At 39.0% G+C, this 20,152-nt stretch overlaps 1 protein-coding gene across 1 annotated transcript; it reads left to right on the top strand.

Annotated features, from left to right (window-relative positions):
- Window positions 1-13,308: 13,308 nt before the first annotated feature.
- Window positions 13,309-14,921, top strand: LOC114490322 (olfactory receptor 11G2). The gene is made up of 2 exons (XM_028504298.2): window positions 13,309-13,368; window positions 13,984-14,921. The coding sequence occupies exons 1-2, from the start codon at window positions 13,320-13,322 to the stop codon at window positions 14,919-14,921; spliced, it is 987 nt and encodes a 328-aa protein (XP_028360099.2). The 5' UTR covers window positions 13,309-13,319.
- The last annotated feature ends 5,231 nt before the right edge of the window (window positions 14,922-20,152 follow it).

The following is a 20,152-nucleotide window of genomic DNA, read 5'->3' as shown; positions in this document are numbered from 1 at the left end:
TGAAGTGGAATCTCATTGTGATTTTCATATAGGAAAGTCTCAGATAGTACATGCAAAAATATTTTCATTGACATGTCCCCTACAGCAAGGGAACATAAAGGAAAGAACAAACAAGTGGGACTTCATCAAGATAAAAAGCTTCTGCATGGCTAAAGAAAATATCAGCAGGATGAATAGGGAACCAATGTTATGGGAAAATATATTTGCAAATGGTACTTCAGACAAGGGTTTGATCTCCAAAATATCTAAAGAACTCACCTGACTCCACTCCAGGAAGACAAACAACCCAATTAAAAAATGGGCAAAGGACTTGAACAGACACCTCTCTAAGAAGGACATACGGAGGGCCCAGAGACACATGAAAGGATGCTCAGCATCACTAGCCATCAGAGAGATGCAAATGTAAAACAAATCTTGATGGATACAAAAGGAGAGATTGACAGAAAAACAGTCACAGTTGGGGATTTTAACACCCCATTGACTGTAGGCAGAAAATCAACAAGTCGAGTTCTGCCCAAGATGGAGGAGTAGGCAGAAACACTTTGCTTCCTCACACAACCAAAAGAAGGATAACAACCAATTTAAAAAGAAATAACAACCAGAACTTCCAGAAAATCATTTGCATGGAAGTCCAACAAACAAGGAGTTAAACAAACATTCGTCCAGGCTGATAGAAGGGGCAGGACTGGCACCCAGGGTGGAGAGGACATGGGGCATGGTGGTGACTGGAGGACCAGCTGAGGAATGTGGCAGTTGGTGGGTCATGCAGGGTGATTCCACATTTACACAGATAAGCCAGGAAGAACAATGGGGGAAAGAGGCAGACAACAAAACCCAGGGTTTCAGTGCAGGAAACTAAAGACTCAAAATCCCTGGCTGTAAAAATCTGTAGGGGTTGTGGCATTTGGAGAAACTTGCAGCCTCACAGGAGAGTTATAATATCCTTGTGGGAAGTGAGGAAAGTGCCAAAAAGTAGGAAGAGAGGGGGAGCAAGTGGTATTATTCCCTCTCTGACCCCTCCCCCACAGACAGCACCACTACCCAACAAAGAGGGTCACCCTCTTTTCTTATACATAGTTAAGAAAAGTAGTTGCACAGTTGCACTTTTATATGCTAATAATGAGCTAACAGAAAGGGAAATCAAGAAACTAATCCAATTCACAGTTGCTTCAAAAAGAATAAAACACCTAGAAATAAACCTAACCAAGTATGTAAAAGACTTATACTCAGAAAATTATAAGACACTGAAGAAAGAAATTGAAGAAGATACAGATAAGTGGAAGCACATGACATGTTCATGGATAGGAAGGGTTAACATCCTTAAAATATTTATACGGAACTACCCAAAGCAATCTATAGATTCAATGCAATTCCTGTCAATATTCCAATGACATATTTCACAGAACTAGGCTAAATATTTCAAACATTTATATGGAACCACAAAAGGCCCTGTAGAGCAACAGTGATCCTGAGAAAGAAGAACAAAATTGGAGGAATCACTCTACCTAATATTAAACTGTACTATAAGACCATAGTAATCAAAACAGCATGGTACTGGCATAAAAACAGACACATGGATCAATGGAACAGATTAGAGAGATCCAAAATAAACCCACACCTTTACAGTCAATTAATATTTGATGGAGGAATCAAGTATATGTAATGGACCCATGTCCTATCCCCACCCCTCCTACTGGTCTGGATGAATGTTTCTTTAACTCCTTAGTTGTCAGAGTTCTGTGCATTTTCATTTTCTGGCAGTTCTGGCTGTTTATTGTTTTTAAATTGGTTGCTATCCTTCTTTTGGTTGTGTGAGGAAGCAAAATATTTCTACCTCTGCCTCCATCTTGGCTGGAACTCTGATTTGATACACAGTAAATGTTAATTAACTTGCTGTTAATGGATTTCTATATGCTCAGTTGGGCACAGCACAGATCTGCTGTGGTTTAAGAGTTGATTCTAAAGGTGATCTTGACCTTGATTTTAGCCCAATGAGACCTGTGGTGGACCTCCAATCTCTAGAATTAAAAGATGATAAATCTGTGTTGTCTTAAAAAAATAAAAGTGATCTTGAGGCACTAAAAGCAAAACTTCTTAATTGCTTGCTAAATATGTTATCTGACTGTTTTGTATGCTAAATAGACTTTCATATAAGGGGAAGGATTAAGTCAAAGAACATGTATAAAGGACCCATGGACAAGGACAACAGGGGAGAGGATTGAATGTAAGGGGGGCAGGGTAGAGGATAGTAATGGGGTAAAGATGGGGACAACTGCAATTGGACAATAAAAAAATTTAAACCAAACCATTTCTTTAAGGACACGTAAGCAACAGAATTCTACAAAAAAAGTAAATATCTACTTTAAAAATAATTTTAACATCTGAAAATAAAACTCGCGGCTGTGCAGCATAAGTGAACTGCAGAATGAGTAAGAAACTCTAAGTCTAAACTATTGAATACTTGTCAGTCTGATCAAGTATTTTTTATTTGTTTCTTTTTTAAATTATATTTTATGGATTATACTATTACAGTTGTACTGATTTTTCCCCTTTTGCCCCCCTCCACACAGCAACCTCTACTCCCTCAGGTAATTCCCCCACCATTGTTCATGTCCACAGGTCACGCGTATAAGTTCTTTGGCTATTCCATTTCCTATACTGCACTTTACATCCCCACGACTATTCTGTAACCACCTATTTGTACTTATTAATCTTCTCACTTATTCACCCATTCTCTGACAGCTCCCTCCCATCTGGCAACCATCAAAACATTCTCTATATCCATGATTTTGTCTCTGTTCTTCTTATTTGCTTAGTTTGTTTTTAGATTCAGTTCTTTTATTCTTGTCTAATCTCCTTTTAATGCTATCGATTTTTTATTTTTTATTTTATCCACATTATTTCATTGTTGTATAAGTATAGTTGTCTCCATTTCCACTCACCCAATTAGATTCATTTGTTGATAGGTATGTATTCTTGCCATTTTATTGTTCATCATTTTCATCTTCTTTTTCTTAAATAAGTCCCTTTAACAATTCATGTAAGAATGGTTTGGTGATGATGAACTCCTTTAGTTTTTTCTTATCTGTGATGCTCTTTATCTGCTCTTTGATTTTAAGTGCTAACTTTGCTAGGTAGAATAATCATGGCTGTAGGTTTCTGCTTTTCATGACTTTGAACATCTCTTGCTCATCACTTCTAGCCTGCAAAGTTTGTTGTTTGTTTGTTTGTTTGTTTGTTTTGAGAAATTGGCTGACAGTCTTATGGGAACTACCCTGTAAGTAACTAACTTCTTTTCTCTTGCTGCTTTTAAGATTCTCTCTTTATCTTTAACCTTTGGTATTTTATGATGATGTATCTTGGAGTGGGCCTCTATATCCATCTTCTTTGGGACTCTCTGTGCTTCCTGGACTTGCATTTATATTTCCTTCACCAAATTAGGAAAATTTGCTTTCATTATTTTTTCAAATAAATTTCCAATGTCTTGCTCTTTCTCTTCTTCTGGAACCACTGTGATGCACATGTTGCACATCTTGAATTGCCCCAGAGGCTGCTTATATTATCCTCATTTTTCTAATTCTGTTTTCTTCTTGTTCTGATTGGTCATTTTTTGCTTCTTTATGTTCCAAATTATTGATTTGATTCTTGGTTTCATCCATTCTAGTGTTGTTTCCCTATAAGTTCTTCTTTATTTCAATTAGTGTATCCTTCATTTGTGACTGGATCTTTTTTATGCTGCTGAGGTCTTCACCAGGTTCCTTGAGCATCCTTATAACCAGTGTTTTGAACTCTACATCTGATGGATTGCTTAGCTCCATTTCATTTAGCTCTTTTTCTGGAATTTTAATCTGCTCTTTCATTTGGGCCATGTTTCTTTGTCTCCTCGTTTTGGTAGCCACCCTGTATTTGTTTCTATGTATTAGGTAGAGTTGCTTTGACTCCATGTGTTGGTAGAGTGGCCTAATGTAGTAGGTGTTCTGTAGGGTTCAGTGGTATAACTTCCCTATCACCCAAGCTGGGTACTTGAGGTGCACCTTTCATGCAGGCTGAGCACACCCTCCTCTTGTAGTTGAGCCTTGGTTGCTATTGGCAGATCAATGAGAGGGATTTACCCAGGCTACTCAGCTGTAATGATTGGCTGTGACCACTTACCACCAACCTCTGCCCTCTGTGGAGGATCAGCTGTGCAGGGACAGGGTGGTGGTGCTCCAACATGGTCTGCAGATGTCCACTGGGTGCATGGGCTTTGGGGTTTCCCAGGTGGTGTCCCCATCTGTGTTCTTCCCAAGGCCACCCTGCTTAAGTTATAAGGCAATCTGTGATGACTACTTCTTATACTGGTCTTCGAGATTCCCAGGAGAATGCAAGCTGTGAATCTAGGTTGGCTGCTGCTAGCGGTGGGCCTGGAGCACACTGAGGCCATCTGCTTCTTGTTTGATAGTATTTAAAAAGTTGTATGACATAAGCCAAGGCCAGCCATTCGTAAGGAAAAGCGTCTTGGGTGGACTTGGAATTTGGGTGGGGTAGGGCCTCTAGGGATCTCCAAGGTGGGTCACTGTTAGCCAGGTTGGTGGAGTCTCAGATACAGCATCAGCTTGCTGGTTCTGTGACTCTTGGGGGGGGCGGGTTAGAAAAGGGACAAAGGCATCTGCTCGCCTTGATGCCAGATACTTCAGTTTCTTCCTGTATGTCACTGATGGCTTTCAAGCTGTTACACTGGTGTTGAAACTCAAAGGGAGTGAGTCTGAGTAGGTGAGTTCACATGTTGGTTCTTTTCTTTTAAAAGGTTTTATTCATTTATTTTTAGAGATAGGGGGAGGGAAGAAGAAAGAGAGGTAGAGAAACATCAACATGTGGTTGCATCTAATGCATTCCCTACTGGGGAACTGGCCCACAACCCAGGCATGTGCCCTGACTGGGAATCGAACTGGCAACACTTTGGTTTGCAGGCCTGTGCTGAATCCACTGAGCTACACCAGCTGGGGCTATGTGTGGGTTCTTCAAGAGGAACAGCTTGGGGCTCCATAAGTTTCTTCCATCAACTCAATCCCCTTTGGGTTTTGCAGCCAGAAGTTATGGGGACTTATCTTCCTGGTGCTAGAACCCTGGGCCTGGAGACCTGGTGTGGATCTGGGACTCTTCCCTCCTGAATTTTTATACATGACACACATTGGTGGGACTAGGCTACTTTGCATCTGTGCCCTCCAACCAGTCTGGATGGATGTGGTTTCTTTAATTCTGCAGTTGTCAGACTTCCATTCAACCTGATTTCTGATGGTGCTGAGTGATGGTTGTTCTATATTTTAGTTGTGATTTTTATGTGGTTGTGCAAGGAGGTGAGCTATATATGCCTACACTGCCATCTTGAATAGAAGTCCTTATTTTTTTATAAGGAAAATAAAACAAATTATTTTCAGGTATTATCCAGAGCTTATTGATGAATACTAACCTGAGTGGCTGTTCTTTAGTAGTTTCGTTTCATAATTAGCATAAATAAAAACAAAAAAATACTTTCCCACAACCTAGTCTCTACCAGCTAGTATGACCAATGAAAAGGAGGTAGCATAATTAGGTAAAGCAAAAATATTTTGTACTTTCTCCTAAAAAGTGGGGGAGGTGGAAAATATGAAGAATATGTATAGATAAAATAGAGACACTCTTAAAGAGCTAAATTGTTGTTGATGTTTGTTTCACAAACTTTCATAATTCACCTTCCCAGAGTGAATAGTTATCTTTTTAAAGACCATTGTAATGAATGGCATCCATCTGACAAAATTAATATTTAAAAAGTCCAAAGGTTTAACTGAAAAAAAGTTTTAGCTACTTGTTTGAAACTTGAAACAAATTTGCTCCTCTCAGCAGTGTTACAAATGGGGGTTCAGCCAAAATGTACCCACCCCTATGTCTTTGTTGATCTCCACAGAAGTAAATCCTGAGACCAGTGCAAGTAGTTTACAGTGTTTGGTCAATAAAGGCAACACTGACAGAAAAGAATTAAACAAAGAAGGGAGGTGTTCCAACAAACAGTACATTGTCAAGCCAGCTACCACTGTGGATAACTGGAGCAAAATCCTCTGGAGAACAGCAGTGTAATCAAGTATACATCTCAGGGTTATCCTGCTATAAGGGCAAGGGAGCTGGGACACTAATATCCCAATCTGTCCCTTGTCGAGAGCTTCCGGGTAGTGAGGAGGTCATTAACTTCCCAGTTCTCTGGCCTGGAGGAATAAAGAACAGGCAGGCAAAGCAGGTTGTGCCTAAATGTCCTTTGGTTAATTCTTTCGCCATCATTGATTCCATTCCCCACCTACTGTCTGGCAGCTGTCAGTCTGTTTCGTGTATCTAAGCTTCTGTTATTATTTCATTAGTTTACTGTGTTCATCAGATTCCACATATAAGAGTGATCGTGTGGTATTTTTCTTTCACTGACTGGATTAAATCACTTATAATATTCTCCAGGTCCATCCATGCTGTTGCAAAATGTAAGAGTTTCTTCTTTTTTACTGCTGCATTGTATTTCCACTGTATCACATTCCAAATGTATCACAGCTTTTTTATCCATTCATCTACTGATGGGCACTTAGGCTATATCCAAATCTTGGCTATTGTAAATAGTGCTGCTATAAACATAGAGGTGCATATGTATATATTTTTTTGTATTGGTGCTTAGGGATCCCTAGGATATATTGCCAGAAGGGGAACCACTGGGTCAAAAGGGTATTCCATCTTTCATTTTTTGAGGAAACTCCATACTGTTTCCCACAGTGGCTACACCAGATTGCATTGCCATCAACAGTGCACTACGGTTGCCTCTTCTCCACATTCTTGCCAACACTTGTTTGTTGATTTATTGATGGCAGCCATTCTGACAGGTATAAGGTGATATCTCACTGAGGTTAATGTGCATTTCTCTAATAATTAATGATGTTGAGCATTTTTTCATATGCCTATGGGCGAGCTGCATGTCCTCCTTGGAGAATTGTCTATTCTGTTCTTTTGCCCATTTCTTAATTGGGTAGTTTGTCTTCCTGGTGTTGAATTGTATTAGTTTTTTGCATATTTTGGAAATTAAAGCTTTATCAGATGTATCACTGGCAAAAATATTCTCCCATACAATGGGTTCTGTATTCATCTTGCTGAGGGTTTTTTTCACTATGCAGAAACTTTTTAATTTGATATTGTCCCATTTGTTTATTTTCTCCATTGTTTCCAGTGCCTTAAAAGCTATATTGGCAAAAATATTGCTGCATGGGGTATCTAAGATTTTACTGCCTATGTTTTCTTCTAGAATTTTAATGGTTTTGTGATTTAGAGTTGTCTTTTATCCATTTTGAGTTGATTTTTGTGTATGGTGTAAGTTGGTGGTTCAGTCTCTCTCTCTCTCTCTCTCTGTCTCCCTCCTCCTCTTCCTCCTCCTCCTCCTCCTCTTCCTCCTTCTTCTTCTTTCTTTTTTTTTTTTTTTTTGCATGTACCAGTCCAGTTTCCTCAACACCATTTACTGAAGAGACTATCTTTGCTCCACTGTATGGTCTTGCCTCCTTTGTCTTATATCAATTGACCATAAATACATAGGTTTATTCCTGGGCTCTCTGTTCTGTTCCATTGATCTACATGTGCATTCTTATGCTATTACCAGGCTGTTTTTATTACAGTGACCTTACAGTATAGTTTGGTATGAGGAGTTATAATGCCTCCAGATTTGTTCTCTTTTCTCAAGATTGCAGAGGCTATTCTGGGTCTTTTTTGGTTACATATAAATTCTTAGAATATTTGTCCTAGTTCTGAGAAATATGCCATTGGTATTTTAATAGGAGTTGCATTGAATGTATAGATTGCTTTAAGTAGAATGGACAGTTTAAGTATGTTAATTTTCCAATCCATGAGCATGGTATATGCTTCCACTTATTTGTATCTTCCTCAACTTCTTTCTTCAGTGGTCTATAGTTTTCCAAGTACAGGTTTTTTACCTCCTTGGTTAAATATATTCCTAGGTGTCTTCTTTTTGTTGTTGTTGCAATAGTAAATGGAGTTGTTTTCTTAGTTTCTATTATCAAGAGCTCATTAATGGTATATATAAATGCCATCAATTTCTGGGTATTAATTTTGTATCCTGCCACTTTGCTGAATTCATCTATTAGGTCTAGTAATTTTTGGTAGAGTCTCTAGGGTTTTCTATGTACAATATCATGTCATCTGAGAATAATGACAGCCTAACCTCCTCCTTTCCAATTTGGATGCCTTTTATTTTTGTATTCTTCTTGATCACTGTGGTGATCAGAACTATTAACAGAAGTATGAACATACTTTGAGAACTATGCTGAAAAAGAGTGGTGAAAGTAGACATCACTGTCTTGTTCCGGATCTTAAGGGGAACACTTGAAGTTTTTGCCAATTGAGAATGATGTTAGCTGTAGGTTTTTCATATGTGACCTTTAGTACACTGAGGTATGATTCCTGTATTCTCACTTTTCTGAGTCTTTACCATAAGTGGGTGCTGGATTTTTTTTAATTCTTTTTCTGCATCTATTGATATGATCATGTGATTTTTATCTTTCATTTCATTTATGTGATGTATCTCATTTATTGGTTTGGGAATATTGTACAAACCTTGCATCCCTAAGACAAATCCCACTTGATCATGGTGTATGAACTTAAAAATATTCTCCAGTTCAAATGGTCTTGTCTTAGGGATGCAAGGTTTGTGATTATTGTACAAACCTTGCATCCCTAAGACAAATCTCACTTGATCATGGTGTATGATCTTAAAAATATTCTCCAGTTCCACCCATGCTGTCAAAAAGGTACGAGTTCTTTCTTTCTTTCTGCTACATAGTGTCCCATTGTGTAAATGTACAAGTTTATATATATATATATATATATATATATATATATATATATATATACTGGTTTACTAATGACATTTAGGATGTTTCTAGAACTTGGCTATTACAAATAGTGCTGCTATGAACATAGGAGTACATAAGTGAAATAATCAGGTGGTGAAAGAAAAATACCATATGATCTCACCTATAAGAGGAATCTAATGAACAAAATAAACTAATGAACAAAATAGAACCACAGGCGTGGTAATATGGAACAGACTGACAGCGACCAGAGAGGATGGGGATAATGGTGGAAAGAAGGGGAAAGAACTAGTCAAAGAACATGTATGAATTACCATCGCCATTGACAACAGTGTGAAAATTGACTGTGAGAGCAGAGAGTATGATGGGTAAAGGAGAGCAAGGGGGAAATATTGTGACAACTGTAATAGAATAACAATAAAAAAGATTAAAAATAAAATAAAATAATTCTCATGCAAGACAGACATATTTTGGGGTGACAAATTTGCTTCCCTACAGTTGGTTTTGCTTCCCTAGGATTAGTCCCTTGAATACCTGGTAGGCACCCTGAGTTGTCTTGGCAACTGATTTGATCTCAGACTGTCCCTGAGAAGTTTGGGGCTGGAAAAGGTAATATTTTCTACTCTTACTGGAAAACAAAGGTAGTGTACATCAGGTCTGCAGAGAAAGTAGGCCCCAGGGAAAGAGAAGAACTAACACAGCATAGTCTCCTGACACTCTTCTCCTTCTAGAAGTGGTAAATTGATCCTCCTGGAATAGGGCTCATTCCCTGGAGGCACTGCTTATAATCCCTCTATCCTCCAGCAGACACTGAGACACCTTCACCCTATCTCTACTCGTTCACTCACTTATGGCTATTGTAGAGGAGAACAACTCTCCTCCCAGGAAGATCAGACACTGTTAAACTTCAGGTTTGGATTCCCCTCTTATCCATGAAAAGAGATGATATAATGCTTACATAAGAAAATAAATATTAAAGAGCCACAGAAGCCTCTGCTTTCTAAATAAGACTCCTTTTCATTTTGCTTCTGCTATATATCATATGGCTAACAGTTGCTAAGCATTACTGTGTATCAGGTTGTAGACAAGTACTTCCACATTCTGAGAACTCAGTCCTTTGGTGAAAGTGTTAACTGTGCCCATTTTATGGTTAAGATACTGAGAAATATTGTATGTGGTTTAAAAAGTTTTCACAATTGACAAAGTATGACTTGTAATTCAAACCCTAGGCACTTTACTCCAAATCCTTTGTTTTTCTACTAGCTTTAGCTGCCTACCACTTCTCATAAATGGAAAACTGTTCTTATTTTCAAGGCTTTGCAGAAATGGGACAGGTGTGAAAATCTCCTGTGCAAACCAAATGAAGCAGATAGATGTGCTGCTGTGAGAGGTCAATTATACTTTCACATCATTGTGCCTTCTTGGACTGGCCTTGGGGAAAAAATAAAATATCAGAGAAATACATTTCTCTCCTATACTATAGCTCAGGACAGGGCTAACCTAGATTGAGTTGAATACAATCTCTCCAAGATATAATGGAGTGATGATGTCATTTTTTTTGGCTTTGTTAAGTAACTCAGTCCAAGCATCCAGTATACATAAACACAGCTTTGACATCATTCTCTTCATATTTATGCTCTGTCACAGTGCTTTCTGGGGCAAATTCAGAACTGTCACATGGACAGCTCCAGCTTACCCTTGTGCCAAGTAAACACCACTGCTCTTCTTTGCACACAGGAGCCAGGTAATAAAAGGTGAGTAACAATACTTGTTAGAAATTTTTTTTCACCCACAGTCAATTTAATTTTTTCACCCACAGGTAGGTCAAGCATAAAATGGTGGTGGCACATAGAGAATCATGTTTCACATGCTATTCCTTTTCTAGGGCAGCTTTGTCAAACTCCCAAAGTTGAATTACCAAGAGGGAGTTGGCCTGAAATTTTGGCTTCATATATAAGTGACAAACTATCTAACTAATGTTTTCATCTGAGAGAGAAATGTAACTAAAAGATCACCTCTATCTCTAAAATTTTTATATCATGTGTATTTGTGGTATACTTACAATAGGAATAAGCATAATGAAAAATGATTAAAATCATATAATCCCACTCCCTTTTCATATAAACAAAGCTTATAGAGATTTAAAAACCCCACTAGAGCCACTGAGAAAAATTATTGCAATGCTGAATCTAGAGTTTCCATATCACGCACGTTCCATATCACGCACGTTCCCTCCCTCTCTCTCTCTCTCTCTCTCTCTCTCTCTCTCTCTCCACCCCCTTACTTCCACATTTGGATCATAATTATCTCCAGCAGTCAGAGAAGTGATATCTGGGTGGGTTGGGGCATGTTCTACCACCCAGAACATTCAGTCTCTCATTACTTCTTTTCAGTGGAATTCCTCTGAAGTCTGGGCCGATGCTCTGGTAGTTTCATGTCATCTGGAGCCTTTCTTGTATGTTTCATTTCCTAAAATTTCATGTCACAGGTCTTTTAAAGTTCAAGTGAAGTAACTGGCAAACATCTATTATTTATCTACATTCTTTATCTTTATAACAGTGTAAACAATCATTTATTTGAAAAATATTTACAAAATTCCTACTATCTTTCTCAGATTGTGTTGGGCACTGGGGATAGAGTGAACATGAAGAATAACAAGAGCAAAGAATCTTGCTATCCTTTCATTTTTAGTTACAGTTTTCCCAACTCTTTCCCCTTTGCTCTCCCCAGCCCCATCCTTCCCACTCCCAAAGTCAATCCCCCCTCATTGTCCTCTATTCATGCCCATGAGTCCTCTATTCATATTCCTTGGATTGCTCCTTCCCCTTCTCCCCCATTATCTCCCACCCCCACTCCCTCTGATCACTGTCAGTCTGTTCGTTGTATTCACACTTCTACTTCTAGTTTGCTCATTTGTTTGTTTTGTTCATCAGGTTCCACTTATAGATGAGAAAGAACATCTGGTATTTGTCTTTCACCATCTGGCTTATTTCACTCTGCCTAATACTCTCCAGTTCTATACATGCTATCATGAAGGGTAGGAACTCCTTGTTTCTTTCTGCTGCATAGTAGTCCATTGTAGAGATGCACCACAGTTTTTTAATCCACTCATTTACTAATGGGCACTTAGGTTGTTCCTAGCACTTGGCTATTATAAATTGTGTTGCTATGAACATTGGGATGCATAGGTTCTTCTGAATTGGTGGTTTGGGGTTCTTAGGGTATAGTCTGGACAATGGGATCACTGGATCAAAAGTCAGTTCCATCCTCAGTGTTTTGAGGAAATTCCATACTGTTTTCCACAGTGGCTGCACCACTGTGGTGCACACCACTATGCACCAGTCTGCATTCCCACCAACAGTGCACTAGGGTTCCCTTTTCTCCACATCCTCACCAGCATTTGTTGTTTGTTGATTTATTAATGATAGCCATTCTGACAGGTGTGAAGTGATATCTCATTGTGCTTTTAATTAGCATTTCTCTAATGGCTAGTGATGGTGAGCATTTCCTCATGTGTCTATAGGACCTCTGTCTGTCCTCCTTGGAGAAGTATCTGTTCAAGTCATTTGCCCATGTTTTAATTGAGTTTTTTATCTTCATGGTGTGGAGTCATGTGAGATTGTTATGTACTTTGGAGATCAAACCCTTGTCCAAGGTATCACTGGCAAATATATTCTCCCATATGGTTGCTGCCCTTTCCATTTTGTTGGTATTTTCTTTAGCCAGGCAGAAGCTTTTTTGTTTGATGTGGTCCCATTTGTTTTTTCTTTCTTTTATATCCCTTGCCCTTTGGGAAGTATCAGTGAAAATATTACTACTGCATGGAACATCTGAAATTTTCCTGCCTATGTTCTCCTCTAGGACTTTTATGGTGTCACAACTTATATTTAAGTCTTTTATCAACCTGGATTTTATTTTTGTGTATGGTGTAAGTTGGTGATTTAGTTTCAATTTTTGCATTTACTTGTCCAGATCTCCCAACATTGGCTGTTTCTTAAAACTTAAAAAAGAACAATGTTATATGATTGAAGTATTATGTGGAGGAGGGAAGGTGTGTTTGTGTGTAAAGACAGAGAGAGAAAGGTAAATTCTGATGGCTTTGGAAATTTATTTTTTGTAATTTAGGAGAAATCTGGCCTCACACCTCAGTTAATTCTGCACAGGCTGACTGCAGCTCCTGACCTCTAGAAGCCTCCTCCCTTTCTACAAATGTCACTTGTTAGACCAAGGATCTTCCATTGTTTCAGTTAATTATTGTTTAACATGGTATTCTAACTCACTTGGAACAAAGAAAGTCATTATGCAGATATTCAATCTGTAAAGCCACTCTTTCTTGAGATGATCCCAGGCAGTTACTGGAGGATGGAGCCAAGTGTTAGCTTTCCATCCCATACAAATCCACTGCTATTTAGAAATCTATGTTATTAATAATATCCACAGTTTATATTATTGAATATGATTATAACTATAACTGAAGACTGGGAAAATTCATATCGTTTTCCAGGTAAGCACAGACCTATTTCAACATGAATAATTCTTTCACTTTGGTTTATAAGGATTGCGATTTTAACACAGCAGAAACTAAGACTAATTTCCTCTAGTTGATTTCACTGTTTACACATGAAATTGGTGTATCATATTATGAAATTAATAAGTTAATCATTTAATTTGAAATAAGGCAAGTTTTAAAAGTTGCATAAAAGAAGTAATTCGAAAAGCTCTATGAGTTTCTGTTACAAGGCTACACAATTTGACTCAGCTTCTGCCACAACTGCAATTGATGTCACCTCTTCTGGAAGTGGGAGAAATTCCATTTTTGTGAGGATAGAGAGGTAGTAGATAAATGGAGACTCTATTACATGGAACATGTAATACGATTTTCAAACATCACATGACTCTCCTTCAAGAGCTTATCAAGTATGACCAAAAATTTTCTTGAGTCCACAGTGAAAATGTAAATGAGAAGAAAGAAACAACCCAAGTCAGTATTCAATCTTAAAGGGAAAAAGTAGCTATTGATGTATACATCTTTGTTTTCTTTCCAAAGATAGTTTAAACATAAATCTGGGTCCCCATTTGTCTGCCTCCAGTCATTTAATATTTGCTGGTCCTTTCACAGTTCACAAACCCATGAAAATCTTCAATAACTCCAGCACCATCACTGGCTTCATCCTCCTGGGCTTCCCTTGCCCCATAGAGGAGCAGGTTCTCCTCTTTGTGCTCTTCTCTGTTGTCTACCTCCTGACCCTCATGGGCAATGGTTCTATCATCTGTGCTGTGCACTGGGATCAGAGACTCCACACCCCCATGTATATCCTGCTTGCCAACTTCTCCTTCCTAGAGATCTGCTATGTCACCTCCACTGTCCCCAACATGTTGGCCAACATTCTCTCTGACACCAAAGACATTTCCTTCTCTGGGTGCTTTCTTCAGTTCTACTTTTTCTTCTCCTTGGGTTCTACAGAATGTTTTTTCTTGGCTATTATGGCATTTGATCGATACCTTGCTATCTGCCAGCCTCTACACTATCCAACCATTATGACTGGACGTCTCTGCACCAATCTTGTGGTTGGCTGCTGGGTACTTGGATTCCTCTGGTTCTTGATCCCTATCATCATCATCTCCCAAATGTCCTTCTGTGGTTCCAGGATTATTGACCATTTCCTGTGTGACCCAGGTCCTCTTTTAGCACTCACTTGCAAAAAAGATCCTGTGGTAGAGCTCATCTTCTCCATTTTAAGTCCTCTGCCCCTCATCATTCCCTTTCTCTTCATCATAATGTCCTATGCTCTGGTCCTAAGAGCTGTATTAAAGGTCCCTTCAGTAGCTGGGAGAAGAAAGACTTTCTCCACCTGTGGGTCTCACCTGGCTGTGGTTTCACTGTTCTATGGTTCAGTACTGGTCATGTACGGGAGCCCAGCATCTGAGCATGAAGCTGGAATGCAGAAGATTGTGACTCTGTTTTATTCTGTTGTGACCCCCCTTCTCAATCCTGTGATATATAGTCTTAGGAACAAAGATATAAAAAAGGCCCTGCAGAAACTTCTGAGTGTATAAAAAGTGTTAATCAGTAAGAATCTTGGAAAATTATGAGGCAAGATAGTAAGAACCTAGGAAAATTCCTAGGCAAGTGGAATTGGGAAACTGAAACAAGAGAATTAAACAAGGCAAACAATTTGAACAGCTTACAGCCAGCTGTTGAATCACAAGACCTTATCTCCCACTTGAGGAGCAAGGACACTTGAGAGCAAATGGTTCATACCTCTCCTCCCTAACCAGAGAATACATGGCTTAAATCACCGTAGTTGGGGAAGTAGAGAACAGAAACCCAATTAATACCATTTGTGCCAACTAAATCCAAGGGCAGATAAAGTCATCAAAACAAATAACAAAAATTCCATTAGAGCCACATGGACCCAAGATAAAAGTAAATCAATACAGCAGACCAAAGAACAGTCCCAAACTCTTCTATATGACCATTTTGGTGCATCAGCATATTAAAAGTGTACTTGGAAAGCTTATGAATATTCTGCTAAAACATTCCCCTGAGATTCTCACCTGAAGAAGAGACATTAAAAAATCTCAAGACAAAGGCTAGATGCAAACTCTCTCTAGAGCATCCATCCCCCTTCTCAGGCATAAACTTTTTACTTCTCTTAATCTCTGGGTCCCCATGAGACTTGAAACCAGAGGAGTAGTTGGCAGTGGCAACTTGTCCCAGGCTTACCCCCTAATCCTGTCTTAAGGCCCTCTTTCTCTGACTTCCCAGTGAGCCAACAGCAGCCCTGCCTTGGCTCACTCTTTCCTATAATGTTTCTAGAGAGTCAAAGCAGAGCACCACCTGGGCTCTCTCCTGTTGCTCCTTCTACCCTAAGCCCTTCCCTTGTTTCACTGTCCCCAACTTTAATAAACACATTCTCAAAATCACCTAGACATTGTGAAATCTTTCCTACATGAAGTCAAGAACCCACACACTACAGGCTGGCCAGAAGCAGACCTGCTCCAGGCCAGTCTCTGTCAAGGAACAGTATCTCATTTTTAACCCAGTAGAGTGACGAAGATCAAGCAGTTTGATAACACTACAGTTGAGAATGGTGATATAGGTTCTCTCACACTTAGTAGGTGGGAGTTACATTTTAGAAATTGTACAGAACAATTAGGCAACTTTTATCAAATGTAGAAGGCATATGCCCTGTAACCCAGAAACTCAACTTCTAAGGCACTTATCCCATAGCTATTCCCATACATGTGGGAAATAATGAAATCTCGAGAATATTCATTTGCAGCATTGTGGTAATAGCAAAATATTAAGGAAAAATGTCAGTTCCTATGAATAGATAACTAATTAAATAAGCTATCATTCAGTCATACAATGAAATAGCATGTCTTCAATTTTATAAAACATGAAATCACTCTATATGTAATGTTATGTAATATCTCCCAGATATACTGTTGAGTAAAAAGAGCAAGGTGAGTAACAGAGTGTAACTACCTTTTATGTGAATGTGCAGACTAGCTCTGGAAGGAGCTCTAGAAATGGATAAAAGGGGTTGCTTCATGAGGAGAATTTGGTGTCTGAAAAACAAAAGAGTAAAGTTTTATTTTATTCATATCCCCTTTTGAACATTTAAAATGCTTTATCAGTTACCTATATTATTTTCTTAAAAAATAAGTAGTAATACAGTTGTTATTGTTGTGGAAAATCCACCCACACTCAGGGAGATAACAAAGCACAAACTTTATTACACGTGTGGGCTCAAGGGGGGGTTAATTCCCAAATCCCAAGGACCAATCTTCACTCTCCTGGGCTTAAATAGTCCTGGGCTTCCTGCCTACATGGCGAAGCAAGGTTACAGAAGCTAAATGCGGAAGTTAGGTCTAGCTACCTTATCTGGGAGACAAAAGAGAAAAACACAGGAGGAAATTTGCAAAAGCTACAGAGCACAGAAGCTTATCATGGGAGTTAGTGTACGACCTTGAGATAACTGGCCATTGCCTTGGTGACGACTGGTCAACTTCTACAGTCCTGTGCGAAATTTTACAAGTGTTACAGTTACAGAGGAACTTTTGGAGTTTTTCTTTTCCTGTCACATTATTAAACAAAGGATGATTTTTGAATCATTTTCTAGATAAATTTTCTGATAATTAGATTTAGGAAATCGATCCCCACAATTCTAGGGTTCCTCAGAAGCCTGTTCATGTATAGAAAAGTTGAAACACGGTCTTAAGAACACCTTAACATTACTTCACTCATAATTTTTCGTACCTTAGAGAAAATATGAGAAATGTCTTTCTTTTCTTATGACTTGTACAAATATACCATTCCAAACTATAATCCAAACTATAACTAGTTTATCACATTTATATTTAGATATCTTCTCCCTCCTTGTTCAATTATGTATTTTTATTGTTGCTGAGCACCTACAATATCAGACATTGAACCAGGAAATGAATTTAATACAAAAGTATGTGACACATTTTCTTTGTTCTTCAGACTCACAGTATTATGGTAAAAATGTACAATAAAATTGCAAGGGTCTTTTTTCCAGCCAAGATGGAGGCATAGGTAGCCACACTGTGCCTCCTCGCAAAACCAAGATAGTGACAACAATAATTTAGAAACAGAATAACAACCAGGACTGACAGAAAATTGAACCGTATGGAAGTCGGACAACCAAGGAGTTAAAATAAACACGTTCATCCTGACCAGTAGGAGGGGCGGAGTCAGGCAGCCAGGCAGAGACGGGTCATGTGGCACAAAAAGTGTTGGGGCCAGGTGCATGAGACTGCAGCAGGCAGACCCTGGGCACGCAAGCAGCGGCTGGCAGACCCCAGCCAAGGGGTAGTAACCAGCAGATCCAGGGGGTCAGCGATTGTGAAGCTAAGCACTGCGAGCAGTCCAGGATCCCAGAGCTGGGAAAATGGAGCCTCAGGACACTGATTGAAAACACCTGTGGGTGTTGAGGCAGAAGGAGAGACTCCCAGCCTCACAGGAGGAATCCTTGGAAAGACCCATGGGGTGCACAAGCCTACCCACATGGGAATTGGCACGAGAAAGGTCCCGTTTGCTTGGGGGAAGCAGCAGAAGGGACTGAAATTGGCAGAGAGCAGAGCAAGCACCATTGTTCCCTCTCAGACCTTGTCCCGGCATACAGCATCACAACCCAGCGACTGGGCTGCCCCATCCTGGTGAACACCTAAGGCTCTGTGCCTCATACGTAACAGGTGCTAGCAGACAAAAAAAAAAAAAAAAAAAAAAAAAAAACAACAACAACAAAAAAAAAAAACACAGAGATGGCTCAAACAGAAAAATAAATGAAAACCCCAGAACCCATCCTTTTAAGGGACCAAGAGATAGCCAACCTATCAGATGCACAGTTCAAAACACTGGTAATCAAGATGCTCACAGAATTGGTTGACTTTGGTCGCAAATTAGATGAAAAAATGAAGGCTAAAATAAGTGAAATGAAGAAAAATACACAGGGAACCAATAGTGATGAGAAGAAAGCTGGGTCTCATGTCAATGGAGTGGACCAGAAGGAAGAAAGAAACAACCAACCAGAAAAGAATGAAGAAACAACAATTCAAACAAATGAGGAAAGGCTTAGGAACCTTAGGAACCTCCAGGATATCTTTAAACATTCCAACATCTGAATTATAGGGGTATGAGAAGGAGAGGAGGAAGAGCAATAAGTGGAAACCTTATTTGAACAAGTAATAAAGGAGAACTTCCCTAATCTGGCAAGGGAAATAGAATTCCAGAAAGTCCAGGAACCTCAGAGAGTCCCAAAGAGGTTGGACCCAAGGAGGAACATACCAAGGCACATCATCATTACATTACCCGAGGTAAAAATAAAGGAGAGAATTCTAGAAGCAGCAAGAGATAAGGAAACAGTGACCTACCAAGGAGTTCCCATCAGTCAGCTGATTTCTCAAAAGAGACCTTACAGGCAAGAAGGGGCTGGAAAGAAGTATTCCAGGTTATGAAAGGCAAGGACCTACATCTAAGATTGCTCTCTCCAGCAAAGCTTACATTTAGAATGGAAGGGCAGATAAAGTGCTTCTCAGATAAGATCAAGTTAAAGGAGTTCATCATCACCAAGCCCTTATTATATGAAATGTTAAAGGGGCTTATCTGAGAAAAAGAAGACAAAAAGCTTGTACAGTAAAATGACAGCAAACTCACAATTACTAACAACCACACCAAAAACAAAAACAAAAACAAAGTAAGCAAACAACTAGAACAGGAACAGAACCACAGAAGTGGAGACCACATGGAGGGTTAGCAACAGGGGAGTGGGAGGAGGAGAGGGGATAAAAGGTACAGAGAATAAGTAGCATAGATGGTAGGTAGAAATAGACAGGGGAGGGCAAGAATAGTATGGGAAATGTAGAAGCTAAAGAACTTATGACACATGGACATGAGCTAGAGGGGGGGAATGTCGGTGGGGGAGGGTGTGCAGGGTGGAGGGGGTTGGACGGGGGTAATCGGACAGCTGTAATAGCATAATCAATAAAATATTTAAAAAGAAAGAAACATTGCAAGGATCTTGTTTTATGAAATGGTACAAGTGCAATGAGTGAGGAAAAACTAAATACTATGAGAGATCATGAGAAGTGACGTGTGTAGCATGGATTTGTGTCGTGTTTAAAAGGACTTAACTTTGACTAATTATAGGGCATTGTCTTTTTTCAAGTGCACTTCAGGTTACAGAACAGAAGTGCTTCTAAAATTCTCTGTAAACTACCACATAACTAACCAGTCCTAGAAACTAGTAATGAGTTCCCTAAAAAGGTATGACTATAAAATATAATGTAAATTTAAATCCAAACTGAAATGTTATTTTAAATTTTTAAGTAAACATAGCTTTTAACAACAGAAAGCTAAGTTACTTCAGTCTCCCATCCTGCTAAGAATAAAGAAAAACATTAAACTTAAAAAATGAAATATTGGGAGAGGTGGAGGGGAAAGGCAGAAAACCATACTTGAACAATAAAAAAATAAAATATTAACAATCAAAGAGACAATAAGAAAATCATAAGTCAATTTTTTAATAAAAATCTGAGTGGTGACCACTGTGGACCTTGATGAAGAAGATGTCTTCTAAGAAGGGCTCCTGGTTGCTAAATGGGAAAGAAAAACAAAACAAAAAAAAATAAAAAATAAAACAGAGCCTAGCAGCCATTTCTACACAAGGACCTCTCATATAAACTGCACTTCAGAGAGAAACCTGCACTGAACTACCAGCCTCTGTACTGAGCTACCTGCTTGTACCAATTATGTTTCT

Source organism: Phyllostomus discolor, chromosome 1 (assembly GCF_004126475.2).
Source record: "Phyllostomus discolor isolate MPI-MPIP mPhyDis1 chromosome 1, mPhyDis1.pri.v3, whole genome shotgun sequence".
NCBI lineage: Eukaryota > Metazoa > Chordata > Mammalia > Chiroptera > Phyllostomidae > Phyllostomus > Phyllostomus discolor.
This window is presented reverse-complemented; position numbering and strand designations above follow the sequence as displayed.

What these genes read in the sequence shown, in the direction of transcription:
- LOC114490322 (XM_028504298.2), top strand. Translation starts at nt 13,320, where the DNA reads ATGATTATAACTATAACTGAAGACTGGGAAAATTCATATCGTTTTCCA. An exon ending in AAATTCATATCGTTTTCCAG is followed by an intron (nt 13,369 to 13,983) that starts GTAAGCACAGAC and finishes GTCCTTTCACAG; the next exon opens with TTCACAAACCCATGAAAATC.